This window comes from Dama dama, chromosome 22 (genome assembly GCF_033118175.1).
Source record: "Dama dama isolate Ldn47 chromosome 22, ASM3311817v1, whole genome shotgun sequence".
Lineage (NCBI taxonomy): Eukaryota > Metazoa > Chordata > Mammalia > Artiodactyla > Cervidae > Dama > Dama dama.
Genome location: NC_083702.1, coordinates 18125243 through 18150222, shown reverse-complemented (window position 1 = coordinate 18150222; position 24980 = coordinate 18125243). Strand labels below are relative to the sequence as shown.

Below are 24980 nucleotides of genomic sequence, written 5' to 3'. Positions count from 1 at the left end.
CTATAGTCAGGTATTACTTCACACCAGTCAGAAGGTCTGATATTAAAAAATCTACAAACAATAAATGCTGGAGAGAATGCACAGAAAAGGGACTCCTCCTACATATGGATATGTAAATTGATACAACTACTATGGAGAACAGTATGGAGGTTCCTCAAAAAACTAAAAGTAGAGCTATCGTATGACTCAGCAATCCCACTCCTGGCCATATACCTGGAGAAAATCATCATTCAAAAAGACACATTCATCCTGATGTTCACTGCAGCACTATTTACAACAGTCAGGACACAGAAGCAACCTAAATGTCCCTCACAGGAGGAATGGATAGAGAAGACATGATACATATATAAAGTGGAATATTACTCAGCCATAAACAGGAAAAAAAAGTTGTGTCACTTGCAGAGACATGGATAGACTTGCAGATTGTCATGTAAAGTGAAGTAAATCAGAAAGAGAAAAACAAACATTGTATAACAGTGCTTATATGTGCAATCTAGTAAAATGGTAGAGATGAACCTAATGCAAAGCAGAAATAGAAACGCCACAAAGATAACAAATATATGGATACTAAGAGGGGAAATGAAGAGTGGGATGAATTGGGATGTTGAGATTGGCATATACATACTATTGATGTGCTATGCTTTGTGCTTAGTCCCTCAGTCATGTCCAGCTCTTTGCGACCCCATGGACTGTAGCCCTCCAGGCTCCTCTGTCCGTGGGGATTCTCCAGGAAAGAATAGTGGAGTGGGTTGCCATGCCCTTCTCCAGGGGATCTTCCCAACCCAAGGATCAAACCCAGGTCTCCCGCATTGCAGGCGGATTCTTTACTGTATGAGCCACCAGACTCAAAAGCCCTACACTATTGATACTAAGTATAAAATAGATATTGCCTGGAGAATCCCATAGACATGGAGCCTGACGGGCTACAATACACAGTGTCACAGAGTCAGACATGATTGAAGTGACTTAGCATGCACGCACACATAATAACCTATTGTACAGCACAGGGAACACTACTCAGTGTTCTGTGGTGACCTAAATAGGAAGTAAATTCAAGAAAGAGGGGATGTACATATATATATGTGTGTGTGTGTGTGTGTGTGTGTGTGTGTGTGGTTGCTATTGTTTAGTTGCTGAGTTGTGTCCAACTCTTTTGTAACCCTTTGGACTGCAGCCTGCCATGATCCTTTGTCCATAGTATTTCCCAGGCAAGAATACTAGGGGGGGGGGCTTGCCATTTTTTTCTCCAGGGGATCTTCCTAATCCAGGGATGGAACCCCAGTCTCCTGTTTGGCAGGTTGATTCTTTACCATGGAGTCACCTAGGAAGCCTGTGTATATATTTATAACCTACTAAATTTGCTGTATAGCAGAAGCTACCCCAACATTGTAAAGCAATTATACTCAAATAAAAATTAATAAAAATAAAATAAATTCTCTGTTCAGTTGAGTTCAGTCACTCAGTCGTGTCCGACTCTTTGTGACCCCATGAATCGCAGCACACCAGGCCTCCCTGTCCATCACAAACTCCCAGAGTTTACTCAGACTCATGCCCATCGAGTCAGTGATGCCATCCAGCCATCTCATCCTCTGTCATCCCCTTCACCTCCTGCCCCCAATCCTCCCCAGCATCAGGGTCTTTTCCAATGAGTCAACTCTTCGCATGAGGTGGCTGAAGTATTGGAGTTTCAGCTTCAGCATCAGTCCTTCCAATGAACACCCAGGACTGATCTCCTTTAGGTAACTCTAAGAGCCAAATACCCCGGGAAATTTTTTAATGTTTCTTTTTCCTCTTGGTTTTCCATGAGATCTCTTTTGTATACATGTTTTTTAAAACACAAACATTGTAGATAAAAAATTATACAAATCCTTCAGAAAGGATCTTGTTTTGCTTATTCTATTTAAGGGATAGATTTAAGGACAGACCAATTTATTTAAATCCATTCTTAAGGCAAAGCTTGGCTTAAAACAGGAATTGTGGCCTTGTCAGTACCAGGGCTCTTCATAGAGAAAGGAAGCACTAAGATTATGATAACTTTACTGATATGTTGCAGTTTTCATCTCAGCTCCATCACTAGGTCATTATTTGTTTTTGTTTTTTCTTTTGAAATTTTTACTTTGTATTGGGGTATAGCAGATTAACAGTGTTACTATAGTTGCAGGTGAACAGCAGGGACTCAGACATACATATACATGTATCCATTTTCCCCCAAATCCACCCCCTCTCCTAAAAATTATTTGGTTTAACTGAGTTTCCTGTTGTTCAACCCTCCCAACCCTCTAATCATTGCTGTTTCTTCAGGAAATCAGACCCAGGTGCTGCCCAAGTGCAACGACTCCGTGTCTGAACCAGCAGGCTCTGCAGCTTCAGAGGAGAGCGCCCCCTACTGCTCAGGTGAGGGTCCCACAGGACAGAAGACCCTTCTCATTCCCCTGTCACCGCCCCATTGTCCCATTTCTGTCTCCTCAGACAGCAGACAGCTCCGCCTGGTGGACGGGGGCGGTCCCTGCGCCGGGAGAGTGGAGATCCTTGACCAGGGCTCCTGGGGCACCATCTGTGATGACGGCTGGGACCTGGATGATGCTCGCGTGGTGTGCAGACAGCTGGGCTGTGGAGACGCCCTCAGTGCCACGGGGTCAGCTCACTTCGGGGCAGGATCAGGGCCCATCTGGCTGGACGACCTGAACTGCACAGGAAATGAGTCCCATGTGTGGAGGTGCCCTTCCCGAGGCTGGGGGAGTCACGACTGCAGACACAAGGAGGACGCGGGGGTCATCTGCTCAGGTCTGCACTGCGCACTGTCCACAGGCTGGGGGAGGGGTGGGGCTCTGAAGGACGGGCGTCTGAGCCCCGAGGGAGAGATCCTGAAAGGACCAGAGAAGGAGGCTTCCTCCCATCGAGCCTGTCCTTCCAGCAGACGTGAAGACGAGGTGCTTTCATTTCCTCTGGCAGCAGCTGACGATCTGGTCCTCTCTTCTCAATAGTGTTCCCTGGCAGAGCCTTTTCTCACAGTTTTTCTTGAAATCAGGGCTCATCCTTCTGGTACATAAGAGAAGTCTTAAAGCCGCGGTGCTAGTTTTTGTTTGTTCTGTAACAAATTGCCACATAGTCAATGGTTTAAAACAACATATTTATTCCCTTACACTTCTGTAGCTTAGATGTCCAGCAGGGATCTCACTGGACTGGGATCAAGGTTTCAGCAGGGCCACATCACTTCTGAGCCTCTGGGAATGATTCTGTTTCCTGTCTTTTCAAGCTTCTAGAAACCGCCTGCCTTCCTTCACTCATAACCCCATTCTGTTCACCATCAGACCAGCAACGCTCCACCTCTCTAACCATTATCCATATTCACATGTCCCTCTAGCCAGAATGAGGAAAAGTATTCCACTTTAAAGGATAGTGAGTCTAAGAATGTGCTCAGGTGGTTAATCCACCATATTTCAGGTTAATCTCACCATCCCAAGGTCCTTACCTTAATCAAAAGTCCCCTTTGCCAGATAAGGAAACAGTCACAGGTCCATTATTCTATTTGCCTCCACACTGTCCACATCACATCCTTTTCACACACTCTTTTAGACGTTTTGTCAGGAAGCAGGAGTCAGCTCCCTCTCCCTGCAGGTGTCCAGGCTGGTCTTCCTCTCAGTTCTTATCCACACATCATGGTGGTAGAAATATTTAGAAAGACAGACACAAATGGACAAAGTTGGATAGAAAAGAGACAAGTTTCACTCTGGTCATCTAGTGGATTTACTTCCTCAGCTGGGTTACAGATGAATGTTCACAATTTTGGGGAGAGAGGAAAACCCGGAGCACTGAGTGCAGTGCTCACTGTGTCCTGTCTTCTCCATTTCCATCTTAGAGTTCCTGGCCCTCAGGATGGTGAGCGAGGACCAGGAGTGTGCTGGGTGGCTGGAAGTTTTCTACAACGGGACCTGGGGCAGTGTCTGCCACAGCCCCATGGATGAGGTCACCGTGTCCATCATCTGCAGACAGCTTGGCTGTGGGGACAGTGGAAGTCTCAACACGTCTGTTGGTCTCAGGGAAGGTTCTAGACCCCGGTGGGTAGATTTAATCCAGTGTCGGAAAACAGATACCTCTCTCTGGCAGTGTCCTTCTGACCCATGGAAATACAGTTCATGCTCTCCAAAGGAGGAAGCCTACATCTCATGTGCAGGTGACTCATATCTGTTTCTGTGTCTGTCCCAACGCTGTAGGGTGTTATTAGTGAGATTTAATATTTTAAAATCTAAGTGATGTGCTTCAATTGAATTTATAAAATGAAGTTTGGATGGAGCTAATTTGATCCACGTTTCAAGCTTGCTTTATTAAAAATTTTTGATATAATTGATATAACTTTATATTGTTTGCCATTGCAACATAATGGTTATGTATTTTTGTATATTGATATATGGTCACTGCAATAAGTCTTTAGTTATATCCATCACCATATATGTAGCTAAATATTTTTTATATGATAAGAATGTTTAAGATGTATTTTCTCACCACCTTTCAAATAGACAATATGGTATTCACTATGGTCACCATGCTCTACACTTATTAATTTTGTAACTCATGTTTATATCTTCTGACTACCTTTGCTCACACCAAATCCCCCACCTCTGGCAGCCACAAACTACTCAGCATCTCTGAACTTGCTTTTTGCTTTAAGATTACACATATAAATGAGATCATATGTTGTTTTTCTTTCTGTGTCTGATTTGTTTCACTTAGCATAATGCTCTCAAGGTCCATCCATGTTGTTGAAACTGGCAAAATTTTCTTCTTTTTTTATGGGTGGATATATATCTGCATTACATTTTCTTTATTCATTCATCCATCAGTGAAGACTTACATTGCTTGGCTCTTGTAAATATTGCTATAAAATACTAAAAGATGATACTATTAAAGTGCTGTGGCCAATATGTCAGCAAATTTGGAAAATTCAGCAGTGGCCATAGGACAGGAGAAGGTCAGTTTTCATCCCAATCTCAAAGAAGGGCAATGCCAAAGCATGTTCAAACTACCCCACAATTGTGCTCATTTCACATGCTAGCAAGGTTATGCTTAAAGTCTTTCAAGCTAGGCTTCAGCAGTAAGAGAACTGGGAACTTCCAAGATGTACAAGCTGGATTTCAAAAAGGCAGAGGAACCAGAGATCAAATTGCCAACATTTGTTGGATCATAGAGTAAGCAAGAGAATTCCGGAAAACATGTGCTTCACTGACTACACTAAAGTCTTTGACCATGTGGATCTCAACGAACTGTGGAAAATTCTTAAAGAGATGAGAATATCAGACCACATTACCTGCCTCCTGAGAAACCTGTATGCAGCTCAAGAAGCATCAGTTAGAACTGGACATGAAACAACCGACTGGTTCCAAATTGGGAAAGGAGTTCATTAAGGTTGTATATTGTCACCCTGTATATTTAACTTATATGCAGGGTACACCATGGGAAATGCCTGCTGGAAGAATCACAAGATGGAATCAAGATTGCTGTGAGAAATATCAACAACCTCAGATATGCAGATGATACCACTCTAATGGCAGAAAGTGAAGAGGAATTGAAGAGCCTCTTGTTGATGGTGAAAGAGGAGAGTGAAAAAGCTGGCTTAAAGCTCAACATTCTAAAAACTAAGATCATGACATCTGGCCCCATCACTTCATGGCAAATAAAAGGGGAAAAATTGGAAACAGTGACAGATTTTCTTTTCTTGGACTCCAAAATCACTGCCAATGCTGTTTTCAGCTATGAGATTAAAAGAGGCTTGCTCCTTGGAAGGAAAGCTATGACAAACCTAGACAGAGTATTAACTAGAGACATCACTTTGCTGACAAAGGTCCATATGGTCAAAGCCATGTTTTTTCCATTGGTCATGTATGGATGTAAGAGTTGGATTATAAACAAGCTGAATTCTAAAGAGTTGATAATTTTGAATTGTGATTCTTGGACACCACAATTGAATTGGGAGTCCTTTGCGCAGCAAGGAGATCAAACCAATCAACCCTAAAGGAAATCAACCCTGAATATTCTTTGGAAGGACTGATGCTGAAGCTGAAGCTCCAGCACTTTCGCCACTTGATGAGAAGAACTGACTCATTGGAAAAGACCCTGATGCTGGGAAAGACTGAAGGCAAAAGGAGAAAGGGGCCCCAGGGAATGAGATAGTTAGATAGCATCACCAGTTCAGTGGACATGAATTTGAGCAAACTTTGGGAGATAGTGAAGGACAGAGGAGCCTGGTGTGCTGCAGTCTATCGGGTTGCAAAGAGTCAGACACAACCTAGCAACTGAACATATGTTGCTGCAGTGAACATTGTGTTTTCAAGTTAGTGTTTTTGTTTTCTTCACATAAATACCCCAAATTGAAATTACTAAATCATATGGCAGTTCTATTTTTAGCTTTTGATGCACCTCAACTTTCCATAATGGCTGCATCAACTTACATTCCCTCTAACTGTTCAAAAGCTTTCCTGTCTCTTCACATTCTCCCCAACTCCTGTTATTTCTTCTTTTTCATAAAAGCCTTTCTAGAGGATATGAGGTGATATCTCATTGTGGTTTTGATTTCTATCTTCTGATGATTAGTAGTGTTGAGCACATTTTCATGTACCTATTGGCAAGTTGTATGTATTCTTTAAAAAAATGTCTATTCAGGTTCTCTGCCCATTTTCTAAAAATCAGATTGTGTTTTGCTACTGAGTTGTATGAGTTACTTGTGTACTTTGGCTAATAGTCCTAACCAGAAATATAGTATGTAATATTTTCTCCAATTCCACAGGTTGCTTTTTCATTTTATTGATGGTTTCCTTATTTGGGCAGAAGCTTTTTAGATTTATGTGGTCCCAACTGCTTGTTTTAACTCTTGTTCCCTTTGCTTTTGGTGTCAAATCCAAAAAATCATCACAAAGAATGACATCAAGGATTTTATTTTCTGTAGCAATTTTATGGCTTCAGGACTTGTGATCAAGTCTTTAATCTATTTTGAGTTAATTTTTGTGAATGGTGTAAGATAGTGGTCCAGTTTCATTCTTTTGCATGTGGCTGTCCAGTTTTCCCCATGCCATTTACTGAAAACACTGTCCTTTTCCCACTGTATATTCTTGGCTTCTTTGTCAAAAGTTAATTTACCATAGAAATGTGGGTTTATTTACAGACTGTCTATTCTGTTCCATTGATCTCTGTGTACATTTTTATCCCAACAACATACTGTTTTGATTAATATAGCTTTGTAATATAGTGTGAAATCAGGAAGCATGACACCTCTAGCTTTGTTATTCATTCTCATGATTGCTTTGGTGTTCAGCATCTTTTGTGGTTCCATGCAAATTTTAGAATTGTTTGTTCTTTATCTGTGAAAATTTCCATTGGAATTTTTATTTGGATTGCAGTGAATTTGTAAATTGCTTTGGGTAGTAAGGGCATGTTAATAACATTAGATTTTCCAACCCATGAGCACAGAATATCTTTCCATTTATTTGAGTCTTCTTCAGTATCTTTCATCAGTGTCATAGTTTTCAGTGTACCGGTCTTTCACCTCCTTGGTTAAATTTATTCCTAGGCTTTTTATCCATTTTTCATGCAAATGTAAATAGAATTGTTTTCTCAGTTTCTCCTTATGGCAGTTTGTTGTTAGTGTATAGAAATGCAGCTGATTTTTGTATATAAATTTTTCATTCTATAACTTTACTGAGTGTATTAATTCTCATATTTTTGATGAAGTCTTCAGTGTTTTTTACATATAATATCAAGTAAGGGAGTTTCTTTCCTCATGACTTGTATGGTAAAGAATCTGTCTGCAATGCAAGAGACTCGGGTTTGATTCCTGGGTCGGGAAGAGTCCCTGGAGGAGGAAATGGCAGCCCACTCCAGTATTCTTTTTTTTTTTTTTTCATTTATTTTTATTAGTTGGAGGCTAATTACTTTACAATATTGTAGTGGTTTTTGTCATACATTGACATGAATCAGTCATGGATTTACATGTATTCCCCATCCCGATCCCCCCTCTCACCTCCCTCTCCACCCGATCCCTCTGGGTCTTCCCAGTGCACCAGGCCCAAGCACTAGTCTCATGCATCCAGCCAGGACATGGAAGCAACCTAGATGCCCATTAGCAGACAAATGGATAAGGAAGCTGTGGTACATATACACCATTCCAGTATTCTTGTCTGGAGAATCCCATGGACAGAGGAGCCTGGTGGGCTATAGTCCTTGGAGTCACAAAGAGACAGACACAAGTGAGCGACTAACACTTTCATTTTTCAGTCTGGAAATAGTGTCAATTTTGCCTCTTCTTTTCAGATTTGGATGCATTGATTTTCTTTTTATTGCCTGATGGATCTGGATAGGACTACCAAAACTAAGTTGAATAAAAGTGGTGAAACTAGGCGTTTTTGTCTTGTGTCTGATTTCAGAGGAAAAGCTTTTGGTTTTTTTACTGTCAAGTATGATGTTAACTGTGAACTTCTTACATGGCCTTAATTATGCTGAGATACAATCCTTCTAAACCTACTTGGTAAAATTATTTTTACCATAAATGGATGTTGAATTTGTCACTTTTTCTGCATCCTTTGAGGATACGATTTTTACCTTCACTTTGTTTATTTGGTGTATCACATTAATTAATTTGTGAATGTTGAACTATCCTTGCATCCTTGGAACAAATATCACTAGATCATGGTGTATGATTCTTTTAACGTATTGTCAAATTCAGTTTTCTAATATTTTGTTGAGGATTTTTGCACTTACATTTATTAGAGTATTAGTCCATAATTTTCTTTTCTCATGGTTTCCTTATCTGGCTTTGGTATCAGAATAATGTTGGCCTCATAAAGTGAATTTGGAAGTGTTTCTTTCTTCTGTTTTCAGAAGAGTTTGAGAAGGCTCCACCACTAAATACTGTTACATTGGGAATAGAGATTTTGACAGTAAATGTTGAGTGAAATAAATAAATGTTGGGGAGGGTGACAAATAGTCAAACTATTGCACCTTACTTCCTTCCACATTTCTCTCTGTTTCTCTCCTTCCCTCCCCCTCCACATACACATACCCACAGCTAAGAATGTGGCGAGAGATATTTCAAAAGCAGAGGCTCACTCCATTCCTTGCCTGTCTTTGTTCATCTCTTTGTCTTTTCCATTTGAAGACCAAAGAGGGCATTAAACTGTTAGACCTTTTATTGATGATATTTCCCCTACAATTAAACCCCGTGAACTGAGAGGTGGCCAAGTCTTTGACCATGAAAATGAGCAACCCCCTCACAGAGGTCCTGCCATCATTTTCTCAGAGGTTCTCTGCAAAGAGTGGGTAGGAGGTTTGATAGGATGATCTGGAAAGAATATGCATATTTTGATACTTATGACAGGTACTATTTACCCTTATGTTTTGTGTGTGTGTGTTGTTGTTGTTGTTTTGAATTTGTATTTATTTCTGTCAGCTTCAATTCTTTTATATATATTTTTCAGTCTTTTGTTCGTTGTTTGCAGGAAGAAGACCCAAGAGCTGTCCAGCTGCTGCCCCCTGCACAGGTACGTCAGCCCCGCCCCCTCCCCAGGCTCCCAGGGGCTCCTTCCTCCCCCCAGGGGAGTCACAGGAGGGGCTGCTGCCTTTTCAGACAGAGAGAAGCTCCGGCTCAGGGGAGGAGACAGCGAGTGCTCAGGGCGGGTGGAGGTCTGGCACAGCGGCTCCTGGGGCACCGTGTGCGATGACTCCTGGAGCCTGGCAGAGGCCGAGGTGGTGTGTCAGCAGCTGGGCTGTGGCCCGGCCCTGGAAGCCGTGCGGGCCGCGGCGTTTGGCCCTGGAAACGGGAGCATCTGGCTGGACGAGGTGCGGTGCGGGGGCCGGGAGTCCTCCCTGTGGGACTGTGCTGCGGATCCCTGGGGGCAGAGTGACTGCAAGCACGAGGAGGATGCTGGTGTGAGGTGCTCTGGTGAGTGGGGGGCTCGGGGTCGGCCCTGGGTGAGCTGGGGCAGCACAGGGGCAGTGGGCTGCACCGGGCGTGGTGGGGAGTTTGTGTTCAGAGACTGTCCGGGTGCTGGGGCTCTGATCTAGGTCTGGGGAGCTGGGAGGACTAGACACTGGTGTTGTGGAGACTGAGGGGTGATTTCAGGCTCAGGAGGGAAAATTGGGATGCCCTGCATCTGGCCAATCACCCTGCTCCAAACTGCTGTTTTTCTCTTTAGGTGCAAGGTCAACATTGCCCCTGACTACAGCAGGTACTGTGCCTCCACCTACGGGCAGGGGAGAATACTCAGATTCTGGGGACCTGTTCTGTGGGCTCTCTGACAACTCAGGAGAGGAAAGAGCCTGACCAGCCTGTGGCTGGTGGGGAGGAGCCCATGGCTGGTGGGGAGGAGCCAGGGCATTACTTTGGGGAAATCCCCTGCCTTGGTTCCCAGGGTCAAATGTTCTCACGCCTGGTGGTCCAAGTGGGTTTGGTTTCCATATTGCAGAATCTAAGTATCTCCCACCTGCCCCTCAGTGTTGCTCCTCATCAGTGAGGTGCGGGTCCCAGAACTGTTTGATGCTCTGTCTCCTGAAGCCCAAGAAGGAATGAGCTGGGTCATCAGAGACTGTCTCAGCAGGGCAGCTCCCTACAATCCCCAGCTCTGCCTTGGAGCCACACTGGCCGGAGTGGAGTTAACTCATCTCAGGATGAGACCCTGTGGAGCTGGTCAATGTCTGAGGCTGGGACACCATCATCCGGAGCTCCTGGAAATTCTGGTAGAGGGGTTTCTCTGTGCCCAGGACCTGTTCTAACCCTCTTCCCTTGTTCTCCTTAGGGACCAGACCAGCCTTAAATCCTCTCCCTGGCATCTTCTCCCTGCCTGGGGTCCTCTGCCTCATCCTGGGAGCCCTTCTCTTCCTGGTCCTCGTCATCCTGGTGACTCAGCTGCTCAGATGGAGAGCAGAGCGCAGAGGTGGGCTGCAGGGTTACCTGGGGACCAGGGAGCATGTGTGCAGGCAGGAGATGGGGCAGGTGTGATGAGGGGAACCAGGCCAGGTCTCTGTTCTGAGCTGCAGAACTCCATGTTCTCCATGCTGCGCTCTAAGGGCTGAATATACAGAGGTTCTTTGGACTAGGGTGTGAACTCTCATAAAGTCATGGCCTCTCCTTTGAGACCAGACAAGTTGGGGCTGAGTTGTGGATTCAGGTCAGATGAGGGGAGAAGGTGCTGACATGGTGCATGGGGTGGGAAATGATGCTGAGGTCCTGGCAGCCCTGTGTGAGCACTGGGAAGAAGAAGGGTGGGCCAACTGGATCGGGGTGTCTGGGGTGGCATCTCTGACATGCTGGGGGTCTCTTACCCTGCTGGATGGGGATGTCTGGGTAGCATCTCTGACCTGCTGGGGGATCTCTCAGCCTTATCCAGCTATGAAGATGCTCTTGCTGAAGCTGTGTATGAGGAGCTCGATGACTTTGTGACTCAGAAGGAGGGTCTTCTTGGTAGCCCAGGTGGGTGTCTCTGCCTGCCTTCCTGGGACCTCTGGTTGTCACCCTTCACTGGTTGTGCGGGTCTTCTCATTACCCACAGACCCCACATGTGCCCCAGGCTCACAGAGGCAGCCCTCTAAAGTGGTAGGATGGCCTCTCGAGCCCTGTGAGCCCCCAGCCTCCATCTACACTGCAGGAGCCAGGCCTGTCCCTTCTCAGCCTTAACACAGGTCCTGTGGGTTGGGGATGGTCATTCTGTGTGTTGTGTGATGTTTGTCTCCACATTAGGCTTCCTGTCAGATGACTCAGTGGATAAACTGCCATATTACACCAGGGACGGTGAGGAGTACAGTGACTACAGATTTGCACCAAGTAATGGAGGTGAACCCACCTTGGCTGGGCTTTGGGGAGCAGAGTTTCCCTCATAGAGATGAGATGCAAGGGGAACAGTCTTCCTTTGATGGACCAGAGGCATTCCTTGTGTCCAGATAGGGTTCGGCCTTCTTCTCTGGCTGTTCTGTGATGTCTCACATTGGGGCTGGGCTCTCTGTGTCCAGAATCACAACAGGCACACAGTGTTTTAAAAAATAACATCTGTAAAGCACAATTTGTCAAAGTACTTTAGTAATGTTCAATGGTGTAAGAGTTGCTTTGAGATATGTAGTTTACATCAGGAAATGTTAAGATATATAAAATCATGTTTTGGTTTATGGGTACATCAAAATGAAACATGGTCTTAGAGAAAAAATCTTTTGAAACAAGAAGTAACTGTTGCCTCTATTTAGCAACGCAGAAACTCTAGATCATAAGGGATTTTAGATGTTTCCCAGACCAACCCACTTGTGGTTTCATCAGACCCCCTTGTCTGCTCTTGGAACCCCCAGATCAGAGGACTGATGTCCCTGCTGAAAATTACGATGATGCTGAAGAGGTACCAGTGCCTGGGGCTCCTCCTGCCTCTCAGGGGAGAGAGGAGAAACTGCCCCCAGAGAAGGAGGATGGGGTGAGGTCTTCTCAGAAAGGTGAGTGGGGTCAGCTGATTTCCTGCAATCTTTCTATCTGGGAAGGGTGAATTTGTGTTCCTCAATGCCCAGCCTCCCTAGATATTTAAAATATAAGTAATCTCATACATTTGATAGCATCATCTTGACCATATGCCATCTTTAATGCTGTTAGACTCCTTGCAAGGAGTGAGGAATAACTCTACTTTTGACATTTATGTCTCCATAATGTGACATAAACTTACCATTTTATATGTGATATACTTGTATTAAGATTTATAGATTATGGAATTTCCTGGTGGTCCAGTGGTTTGGACTCTGTACTTTTACTGCTACGGCCCAGGTCCAATCCTGGTCAAAGAACTAAGATCCCACAAGCATTGTGTCATGGCCAAAAGAGAAACTTATTGATTAATTGAGCATATTTATAAAGAAAGCTAGGTACCAAAGAATGATGATTTGGAACTGTGGTGTTGGAGAAGACTCTTGAGAGTCCCTTGGACTGTAAGGAGATCAAACCAGTCCACCCTAAAGGAAATCAGTCCTGAGTATTCATTGGAAGGACTGATGCTGAAGCTGAAACTCCAATATTTTTGCCACCTGATGCGAAGAACTGACTCATTTGAAAAGACCCTGATGCTGGGAAAGATTGAGGGAAGGAGGAGAAGGGACCAACAGAGGATGAGATGGTTGGATGGCAAACACTGACCTGAGTTTGAGTAAGCTCCAGGAGTTGGTGATGGACAGGGAAGCCTGGAGTGCTGCAGTCCATTCAATGGCAAGAGTCAGACACAACTGAGTGGCTGAACTGAACTGATACATGAAAGATAGTGATTTAAAAAAATATATTGCAGTATTGAATTGGGTGAAGTATTTTTATAATTTAAGATGAGCTCTGTTTATATGTTAACATCAACAAGTACAAAGTCTATGATATACGGTGACCTGAACATATAACATGGTGGTGGATCATAGACTCAGCATTTGTGATCAGTTAAGCTCTAATTTGCTCCAGTTATTTCAGTAGCCAGGAGAAGACACTCATTCACTAGAAAAGAATATTTCTCCATTTGAGGGCCTGGGTAGTCTCTGGGGAGAGCCATCTGTGGCTGCACCTGTGATACTATTTGTGAACATTTGGGATCAGAGGTCAAGTCAATTAAGAGCAAACTTGTGTCGTGAGTGAGGAATTCAGATTGTTCCTGTCTCCAGACTCCCTCTTATTGTGACTTTGCATCTATCACCTGTGAAAGGAGAACATTTAAATTCCTTTTTATGATTTGTCCTGTTGTTGGGCATCTCCTTGGTACTGTGTAGCCTGGAAGCAGGTCTTCCAAGATCTCATGTGTGAGCACAAATCTCCTGTGATGCAGGATTTCCACATGAGCTGAGGCCCCAGAGACCACATGAACTGGATCTGAGAGGACAGCTGGGATCCATCCTCTCTGTTACGCATGTGAAATTGCCTGAGCCTCCCTGCTCACACCTGGGTCCCAGGGATACTTTGTCATCACCACTTGCTTGACTCACTTCCACCACAGGGCTCTGTCCCATCCCCTTGTCTCAGTTCTAATCAAACTTCTCTTTACTATTTCAGCCCCTTCTCTGAACTTCTCCAGAGAGGTGACTGATCCTGGGGAAGGAGGAGAGAGTCCCTGGCTGCTCCAGAGGAAGAAAGGGGACCCTGGGTATGATGACGTTGAACTCAGTGTCCTGGGAACATCCCCAGTGACATTCCCATGATCTTGTATTAATACGAGATGAAGCCTCATATATTCTAATTGTCTGTATTTCAGTAGAGTAGTGCTGACCTGTAACTGTTTTATATGGAAATTGCTCAAAATGAAATATTCTGAATAAAGTAACTTTTTGCTGTGTTGGTAATTTAGCAAGTTCCACATCAAATACTTTTAGAGAATTGGTCCTCAAACACCATTTTCCTCACAGTAAATGCAAGATGATTGAGCTGACCTGCTCTCTCACCTGTCTTAGAGGCTTATGAGGGTATGATTTTACCCCAACTCACAAATGCTCCAGGTCACTCTTATTTAGAAAAGGATGTAAACTTGGTCTACATTCACACACTCCTTCCTAACAAGATGAACTCATGGGAAAAAACCCAATTCTGAATTTTCCTGGATGCTCTCCCTGAGATGTCATATCACCTATTTGTAACCTGTTCTTGGGCACCAGACGAATTTCAAAGTGGAAGGTTGGCTGGTAGGAGAGAATGGATACCACTTTCCTTATCCTGCCTAAATGTTCACAGGCCAGTTCAAAATCTAACTGTACACAGCTACATCTTCCTTTTTCATCTCTCATTCATTCCTTAAGTGGATACAGATACCTCTTTGCTCTTCTCCCATGTCTAGTTGATTATCCAATCCTCATAAATCCTTCCTTTCCCCTCCATCTCTTCCTACTGTTTCTTCAGGATGCTGCTATTTCTTGTCTCTCCAATATCTCTCCTTCTAAGTGAATTTTATCAGCTTATATATATCTTCAAGTTGATGGAGGGCAAATTGATGCTCACCCACACCCTATATTCAGGTGGGACAAGAGGGCAAAAGTGGAGACCTAGGCAGAGGGGCTCCAGAAGAATGGATGTAGACAGAAAGATCAGGAACAGTTGTCTGTTTATGTTTCAGAGATGTGGATGGATGGCTCTGATATAACTGATCTCTTAGATGAAGAATTTCAGACCAATGGGCTTCTTTGAAAGCATCTATTTTCAGATGTTTCAAGATTGTTTCAAGGTTGTTTTAATCTATTTACTACTGAAAATGTAATCGTGATCCTGCCATGATTCCTCAGGGTAGAGAGAGCTGTCATTTAGGAGTGGCCAGGTAAAGATTACGTTCACACAACACCCCAACCTTCCCACCCCCACCCCTACCAACACCGATTCCATTGTGGAGATCATGGAGAAGCTGCTGAACTAATATGAGACCTGAGAGTGCTGGGCTGGTTGTGAGCTGGACCCACCCAGTTACTTGGTTGATGACTCTGGAAGGTTTCCAGGGCTCCAAACTACACTCATGCTTGCAGGTTCATAGTTCTACGCTGTGCTTGGGGATGGGAAGATGCCCAGGGCTTCTCCCAGGGCAGTTCACTTGGCTATTAACCATTGGGAAGTGGTGAAATAAATGACATATGGTGAAATAAAGGATACACACCAAGAAGCTCAGTGAACTCCAAGAAAACACGCATAAACTATTAAACAAATTCAGGAAGAAAATATATGAACAAAATAAGATTAAAAAATATTTCTCATTATCATTATTATTCTTTTAAATTTTTGGTTGCACTGGGTCTTTGTTGCTGCACATGGGCTTTCTCTAGTTTCAGTAAGCAGGCACTATTCTTCTTTGTGGACAGCAGGTTTCTCTATGCGTGGGTTTCTCTTATTGTGGAGAACAGGCTCTAGGTGCCCAGGTTTCAGGGGTTGCAGCAGGCTGCGTCCTATTTGTAGTTTGTGGGTCCTAGAGCTCGGGCTCAGTAATTGTTGAGCTAGGGTGAGTTCCTCCTCAGAATAATTTCAGATTTTTTTTTTAACAGAGATAGAAATCACAAAAAAGGAAGTAAACAGGGAGTTTGCTGATGCTTTAGTGGTTAGGATTCGGTGCATTTACTGCTGTGGTCTGGATTCAATCCTGGTAAGGAACTGAGATCCCTCAAACTTTGCAGTGAGGCAAAGAGAATAACAGAAGGAACCAAACAGAAAAATGAACCAAACAGAAATTTAGTTGCTTAAGATTCAGTTGAGTTCAGTCCAGTGGCTCAGTTGTGTCCGACTCTTTGCGGCCTCATGGACTGCAGCATACCAGGTCCCTGTCCTTCACCAACTCCTGGAGCTTGCTCAAACTCATGTCCATTCAGTCAGTGATGCCATCCAACCATCTCATCCTCTGTCATCCCCTTCTCCTCCTGCCCTCAATCTTTCCCAGCATCAGGGTCTTTTCCAATGATTCAGTTCTTTGCATCAGGTGGTCAAAATATTGGAGTTTCAGCTTCAGCATCAGTCTTTCCAGAGAATATTCAGGACAGATTTCCTTTAGGATTGACTGGTTCGATCAGCTGCTTAAGCTGCTGCATTGATTGAAATGCAGCAAAATGAAAAATGCTACGGAGAGCATCAACACAGCAGAAGACTCTGTAACTTTGAAGGCAGGACCATTGAGGTTACCCAGCCAGGGGACAAAGAAGAAAATTATTGTACAGGTGTGAAAGAACCTGTGTGAACTATGGGATAACATTCACAGAAACAACCTGCACATTATTGGAGTCCTGGAATGAGAAGAGAGGGAGAAATGGACACAGATTGTACTTAAAGAAATAATATCAGATAAGTCCCAAATCTGATGAGATTTAGACATTCAAGTTCGTGTAGCTAATAGGTCACTCCTCAGAGTTCATTCAAAATGATCATCCCCAAGACACATTGTTTATAATCAAGAAACAGAGAGCATTTTATAAGCAGCAGGAGAAAAGTAAATGCTCACAAAAAAGAAATTCCCTTAACCATATCAGTGGACTTTTTAGACGAAATCTGAGAGGCGAAGAGAGAAAGGGATGATATATTCAAACTTACGAAAAAAAACCTACCAACCAAGAATACTTTTCTCAGGAAGTTTGTTTTTCATATATGAAGATGAAATAAATACTTTCCCAATTGAGGGAATTCACCAACATTAGGCTTGGCTTACACGATTGCTGAGGGGTATTCTTCAAACTAAATGAAGAATGCTAATTTTTGTATGAAAGAAGTGAAAATATACAACAGACTTGTAAATGTAAATATTGAATCCAATTCAGCATACTCTAACACTGTAGTATGGTAGTGTGCTAACCAGTTAGCTCTAGTCTAAAGGAAGTATTAAAACAGTTATAGGGAAAAATATTTTGTTAGTGGATATACAATATAAAGAGAGGTAAATTCTGACATCAAAAACAAAAAGTGTGGAAGGGAACAAAAAGGTAGAGCTTCTGTATGTCATTGAAATTAATTTGTTATCAGTGTAGTATATACTGTTGTCTCTATAAGATGTTTTATGTGAACCATGTGGCAACAAAAATGTAAAAACCTACAGTAGATTCACAAAAAGTAAAAAGAGGGGAATCAAAGTGCAACATTATCCACAATTATCAGTTCACAGTTCTAACTGCTGTGCAGAACAGTTGAGTTGTCCTGGTCTCCACATCATCTTTCAAGATTAGCCCCAGAGGACTCTCCTTTGCAAAGTGAAAGACTAACTAAGCTTTTTGTTATTTTAAGCCAAAGAACTCTTTTTGCACCTCATCTCCTTTCTTATATCATATAGAAGGTGTAACTGTACTTTTTTAATACCCAATTTTCTTTCTGTGACATTGCTCTGTGATTTTAATTAGAAAACTGCCAATGATAAATCATATGAATGAATATCCTATCTCCTCAATTGCATTTGATTAAGACTTAGTAAGAATCCACAGGTTAGTATCTTGTGGTTTGTCTCATGTATCCTTTGAGATAGAGATTTGCAGTGTTAGTTTCGATGTATTTGTTGGTGATAAGCTGCTTGTTTTTGAAAATCAAATTTTGCCTTGCTAATTGCCGGAAACAAAAATACTAACTAAATGATGTTCTCAGAAACATTTCTTTATATCTAAGACAATTTCTCTTCAACATTTAGTACAATGCCTTTCAGCCATTCAGTAAATATTAGCTGAGCATCTATTAAGTTATAGAGAGGGGAAATACAGAGCTCATATACAGGTACAGGCCTCACTCCAATCCTGAGCCCTGGCAAGGCCCCATCAGATGCCTGCAGACTGCAGGAGCCTTGGTTAGCATGCCCAGATTGGGAAGAATTTGATGACAAGGAGAAGAGAATCTGTTCACAGAGTCTTTGATGTTAAAGGAGGAACACATTTTGCTATATTCTTAGGAACACTTTCCAGTGTTCTTAGGCTGGTCTGTGGGCAGGACTCAGCTGCACCAAAGCTCCACATGCAATAGAGCCTCAGTTCATAGAGTTTGAGTCTGAGCAATCACTCAGGCTTTGAACTCTGAGTGCCACTCCAGACACACTAATGTTAGGTTGAAATGGTTTAAGAATCACCACCCACAAGAAGTCAATAGCTGTGCAGTTGGTAATTGCATCAACTCTAAGCAAAGGTGGATTAATCATGAAGTTAATGAAGCTTGTTCTTCAGAGCCTCTCCTTGCACCAGCCCCTTCTAAGCCCCGAGGGGGTCCCTAGGGCTGTGGCTGAAACAGAGCGGGACTCTATGATCCTTGCCCCGCTCCCCACCGTGTCTTCTGCCTGCCTTTTGCCTGTGGAAAACTTTAGTCAAAGAATAAATTTAAATGGAGAAGTGAGAAACATAGAAACAAAGGAAAACAGTCAGAGGAGACTAAATAATAATAATGTAGTCATTAAACACAGTCAGGGACCTTTAGTTCTTTCTCAAGGGTCATAGATAATATTCTGAGCCATATCCTGTGAGCTGTCTTATAGATACAAAACACCAGGTGGAGTAGTGAACTGCATGATGTCCATATTGTACCCAGGACTTGAGCATCCACATTCTGAGAACTGACCACAAAGAAATGGGAACAAGTACACCCAAGAACTAAAGATTACCTGTACCTAAAACAACCAGTGGATGATTTGGATGGCATCACCAAGTCAAAGGACATGAGTATGAGCAAGCTCTAGTAGTTGTTGATGGACAGGGAGGCCTGGTGTGCTGCAATCCATGGGGTCGCAAAGAGTCGGATTCGACTGAGCGACTGAACTGAACTGAAAACAACCAAGATGACACTAGTCAGACCACTGACGACCAATTTGAAGATGACTGTTAGAGATGACTGTGCTGTTTCTGCATGTAACTTCCCCCCACCCCAGCTCTGTGTATAAAGCTCTCACCCTCTGCTTGTCATGGGGTGGGCAGAGTTGGCCGTTGGACAGATGTCCACCACCCTTCCCACCAGTTGCTGGCAGCTGAAATAAAGCAAACTTTCCTTTCCACCAACCTGGCCTGTACACTGGCATTTGAGTGGTTAGCAGCTGGACCCCTCACACATACCTATCGTTTACATGGTCACAAGGAGATAGGCTTTGAATGTGCCATTTTCTTCAGCTGAGGGAAAAAAAATTCAGCAAAATTATTTCTTACCCAAAGGTGAAGAAGTTAATTAACTACATGGAGAACTAAATCTAGGAATCAGATCTGTTCAGGAAATCAAGAAGAAACTGAAGAGGTTTGGAAAGTACATGCTGCTTTTTCATTAGCACAGGATTGGTGGAAAGTAAAATTAAGATCAAAAATGATGAACCGACTAACTCAGAGCAAAGGAGAGCTGTTTAAGGATGAAAGTCAAGATGCTCAGAGACGAAACCGGGGAAATGGAAGCACAGCTGTCAGCACAGACTGAAGTGGAGGGAAGAGGAACTGCACCAGGGGCGGGTGCTCTCCAACAGAAGCTTAGATCGAGCTGTCAGTCAGTCAGAGACGGTGACTGGGAACCAGCCAAGCCCCAGAGAGGAAGCAAGGTGAGTCCTGGGGAGCAGCTTGGGATGAAGACACAGAAGGAAGAGGAGATCCAGGAAGGTACTTGCTTCATGTGACAGAGTTTGTCTTCCTTTCAAGACTTCAAAATAGGCTCTGTTCTGATGCTGGAACAACTGACTCCCAAATCTCAGAAGGAACACATACATGCATACACACATTCATTACCAACCTGCAAACCTACTGTGGTCAGTGAGGCTCCACTAGCTTACACGTGTACCATGTGGAACACGCAGCTTCTGGGGCAGGAAAGAGAGAAACTAGAGAGTCACAGGGTTTTCATGCCTCTACTCGGAAGTGACACAGGTGACAACACCCACATTTCATTGGCCAGAATGAGTCACTGGGAGATAGAAAAACAGCTATCTGATGAATATTACTATTGATGCCACATCCTTGGTAGCAATGCTGTCAGTTTTTTCTTGCCTTGGTGAAGTTTCTGAGGTACAATTTTGTGCAGAAATTAAATGTGATCAGACCCTCCCCAGAGTGAGATTTGAAGAAGGCCTTTTGTATCTGGTTCCTTCCTCTGGTGTGTCTCTGACTCCTTACTCCACTTCTGTCTGTGCTGAGTGGGAGTAGTCAGAGTCGTGTCTCCCCTCCCCCCACCTCCCTCCCCACTTGGTATCACTAACTGCAGGGTGATTTTCAGCATTTGTTCCTGCATTCATTTCTTTATTTATCCACTATTTGTTAAGCTCTCTGTATGTGTTTTTACTTGACTTTAAAGAGATATTGAAGAGTAAGACACGATACTTGCTCTCAAGAAGCCTCCACTTTAGAGACAGTGAGCAGGATTTTACAGATTAAATAAACACAGCAGTAATTTTGAGCTGGAGGAATTAGAATTCACAGAGGTGACAACTCTGTGCTTTTAAAAACAAGAGAAGATTTATGAATTTTCTTTCTGTAATGAGCTTAAAAATGTGTCCTCTAGAATTCAAATATACATAAATGTAATATTGTCTGTTTTTATCACTGATTTCATCTTGTGCACTAGCAAGGGATGTTTGTGTGGATTGATAGTTCCATAATGTTAACACAGACTCTCCCATTTAAAATCTATCCCTCAACTTAGCTCAGGTTCATTGTAACAACTGTCTTGCCATTTCTAGTTCAAGCTCCCTGCTGAGACTAGTTTTCCTCTATTTAAGGAGGCATCTTCTTGTTTCTCCTCTCACAGATGGTATCTGGGGTGGGAGGGCTTCTTCCTTTCCAACAGCAGCAGGGAAGGGCCCTTGGTCTGCATGCTCTCCACTTAGAATCTGCTTGTCTTTGATTTAGTAGCTTTGATCGTCTCTGGTCTCTGGGTATCTGAGGTTGCACTATGGAGGAATGAATGAGGCCAATTCAATGTCACACTCTTCGTTCGATGATTCTGGTTATAGACTGTGAAGGGCTGAACAGAGATGATGGGCTGGACCTCAGCCAGCTCATGACCTTGCTCTCTCCTTCATGCCCTTGTGATGAAGTGGTCTTTGGTAAAGGAGTCTTCACGAACCCTGGTCCCATCCATGCAAGGAACACAGATGGTGAAGGGGGTCTCAAATGCTTTGGTGTAACAACTCAGTTAATAATTTTTCTATAGAGTTTTATACCTCTTTTTTAATTTAATAATGTTTTCTATTTTACTCACTCTGATTGGTCCTGAGGAAATTTTCCTCAAGCAAGCAGGTTTAATTATTAACTTTCCTAGCAGAGATTACTGAATATCTGACTGCCATTTTCTCTTGGGGATTTGGGAATAATAACGCTACATGTTGTATTGCTTTAGAATCCTTAAGGACAAATAGTTAGCCTAAGTAAAAGAACAAGATTCTTTCTGCTCTTTACTTCTGCACTTCTAATTCAACATGGAAGATGTTTAAATTTTTTTATAACAAAATTTCTTCCTGTTACAGTTGTGTGTGGTTTGAATTGGAAATGTGCCAAATGATAAATACATAAACATCCTGATGACTTGGCCATATCTGATTAAGACCAGAACAGGAGGCTCCAGGGTCTTCACCTGTCAGTGTTCTGTGGTTTGTCTTTTTTATATTCAGATATAGAAAGAAACTTGCAGCGTTTATACATGTTTATAGCTGGCTCTCTCAGCACTGCTCTTGTACTGGGGCTTGGTTCTTTCTAGATATTGAAATTTACTGCATTCATTGCAGACAGGTGTTGAAGTGAACCATGTATAGCTCAGACCATTTAACGGTATTGAAACATTATTAAAACAAATGATGCAGTTTGCAATGTGCTGTCACACCCTCACAACAAGTTAAATTATTTCTCAAAAGATTTCTTTTTGATTGAAATGATTTGTGTAAACTACCAGGCTGACATTCACTCATTCAGGTATACAAGAGACATCATTTACGATTTTTAGTTAGCCAAGCATCGGGGATATGGAGGTGAATTAGACACAAAATGTTTTACCAAGTACTTTCGAGTTTATAAAGTAAAATGAGCAAGTAGACAACTTAATTCACAAAAGCTCACCAATGATAAGGCCGAGGTTCTTGAGCAGTTACATGGGGCACAGAGAGAAGGAGTGATGTGTGGAAGACTCACAACTCTGATTGGCACCAAAGACGATCACAGCATGTGGTTCCTGGGAGAGTTCTGACAGCCACAGTCAAAGCTCCAGGTAACAGAATTGAATTCCTGTTCTAGAGTCCTGGGATTCCTGGGCTGAGATGGTGGGAGATGCCCTAACTCTGCTTCTCTACACTGCTTCTCTAACACTGTGTGTGTGTGCATGTCTGTGTTAGTCACTCAGCTGTGACCAACTCATTGTGACTCCATAGACTGTAGCCCCTCCAGGCTCCTCTGTCCATGGGATTTCCCAGGAAAGAATACTGAAGTGGGTTGTCATTTCCTTCTCCAGAGGATCTTCCTGACCCAGGGATCGAACTCAGATCTCCTGCATTGCAGGCAGATTCTTTACCATCTGAGTTATCAGGAAAGCAAGTTAACAGTAGTACATAATACTACTACTATGTGCTACTGTTCTTGCCTGGAAAATTCCATGGACATAGGAACCTGGCATGGGTTCGCAAGGTGTTGGCCACAACTGATCACATCAGCATCAGGACATGTACTACTGTTAACTAGTGTTATAATATCACATACTGATGCCAAGTCACTTAATCCTCACCAAAATCAGTCATCTTGGTAGGATCATAACCCTCCTTTTAGTAAGCAGAGAGTGTAAGAATCCTGTTCAAGGCCCACACTTGTCATGTGGTTAATCTGTGAGTCAAGACCAGGCAGTCTGGCTCCCGAGTCTGTTCTCCTGACCCCTCTACTGCACTCTCTCATGTTCATTGTGGACACAGCTGGGTTAGTGTCCTCCCTAAAACTTTCCTCCTTCAAATCTTTGATGAGATTAGACACTGAGATTTCCTTATGTGTCAGAGAAGATGTAGCTTCATCTGAGGATGAGTTGGTCCATATTGACCCTGCATCCCCAGTTCTGGGCTAGAGGGTGCTGTGGGGACAGCCTGCCAGCCCTGAGTTTGCTGCTACTTATAGCCCTTCCCTTTCTATAAAGGGTCTGGAGCCGCTAACAGCATCTTACCTGTCAGATCTCCATCCCAAGGTGAGACTATGTGTACCTGGTTCACCAAATGCATCCCTGTGCCATCCTGTGGGAGGGAGGCATGAACCCCAGGAAGCACGTCCTATGTTCTAGGTGTCTGTCTGGTGGTTTCTGGTGACGGTGTGGAGTCCATAACTGGGTAAGGAATGATGACTCTGGGCCCAGAGGGAGTAGAGCATCAATTCTAAGTGGCTGAGCAGATCCTGGCCTTACTTCATCAACTGAGTTTAAATTTTGGTTTTGATATTTATAATCAGTTTTTATCATTAATGTGTTAAAGGTCCAGATATAGAAGGAGACAGGGTCAGGTACAGTCATGGGGCTTGAGAGTGAGAGGACCAGATGACAAGGAGGTGATTCTTGCCTAAGTAATTGGTAAATATTAGCATATTTAGAGGAAGAAAAGCATGTGTTCAACTGTCTTTTCTCCCAAATCTCAAGTAGGAAGGACGGGCATGGCGGGACAGAGAAGTTACGTCTGCTGACTGGGATGAGGGGTCCCTCTGGTGGGGGATATGACAGAGCTGTGGACTAACCTGCAGCTGCCCTGGGTGTTGGCCAGGCTGAGACCTTAAGGTGGGCCATGGGTGGCTCAAGAAGCTGTCTCTGAACTCCGGTGGGGACTCCGGGGCCTGTGTGTCACAGATACTTCCTTCCACTTCTGTGCTGAAAAGAGGGAGTCAGGGTGAGGGGGCATCAGGGTGGGCTTGTGTGGACCACAGAGCTGCATCATGGGAATCTTGAGCCTGAGGGGGCATGAGGAAAGGGAACAGCACATTAGTGACCTTCATTTTGATGGGGGAGCTCTATCTTGCATCACTTATGGCCCTTCTCAGTCTCTCTATTCATCCCAGGGGTACCTTCTGGGAAAGCATCTGGCAACTTCTCTGATGAGTGGAAACAGAACAAGTCAGCAATGGCTACACTGGACACCATCTCTTCTGCTTGGATCTGTCCCATCAACCCACTTAGGAGTCCATTCTTGCCGCCACCTTTCCTCTTAAATGCAGAACAGAGGAGGTGGGTTCATTGGTGGTTTCAGGCAGCATGAACCCCCTTCTCTTCTCTGCTTCCCTTAACCCTCTTTGCCCCCGGCCTTCAGAGATCATGTAGCAGAAGACTTTCTATTTCCCCATCTCTCTTGAGCTGTTCCCTTTAATTATATTTGCATCTTCTTTAGCTATGGTTTATAATACAAATGTATTCTGAATCTTATCAAATCATACCCTCAGCATATAAAGGGGGTACATGCGAAGTTTAGCAAACTTTAATCTTTCTAAACTATAATATTCTTCTTGTTTTCATTGTTTAGTCACTTAGTCATGTCCAACTCATTTCGACACGATAGACTGTAGCCAGCCAGGCCCTTCTGTCCATGGAATCCTCCAGGCAAGAATACTGGAGT

General features: G+C 43.4%; 1 protein-coding gene across 1 annotated transcript in view; it reads left to right on the top strand.

The window, feature by feature from the left end:
- LOC133043053 (uncharacterized) overlaps window positions 1-24980 on the top strand; it is a 285837-nt gene that overhangs the window by 205673 nt on the left and 55184 nt on the right. Inside the window, 11 exon segments of the mRNA XM_061123943.1 lie at window positions 2302-2394; window positions 2470-2784; window positions 3860-4174; window positions 9486-9527; window positions 9614-9928; window positions 10182-10214; window positions 10782-10919; window positions 11363-11455; window positions 11723-11815; window positions 12319-12456; window positions 14033-14171. Coding sequence (XP_060979926.1) covers window positions 2302-2394; window positions 2470-2784; window positions 3860-4174; window positions 9486-9527; window positions 9614-9928; window positions 10182-10214; window positions 10782-10919; window positions 11363-11455; window positions 11723-11815; window positions 12319-12456; window positions 14033-14171 — 1714 coding nt within the window.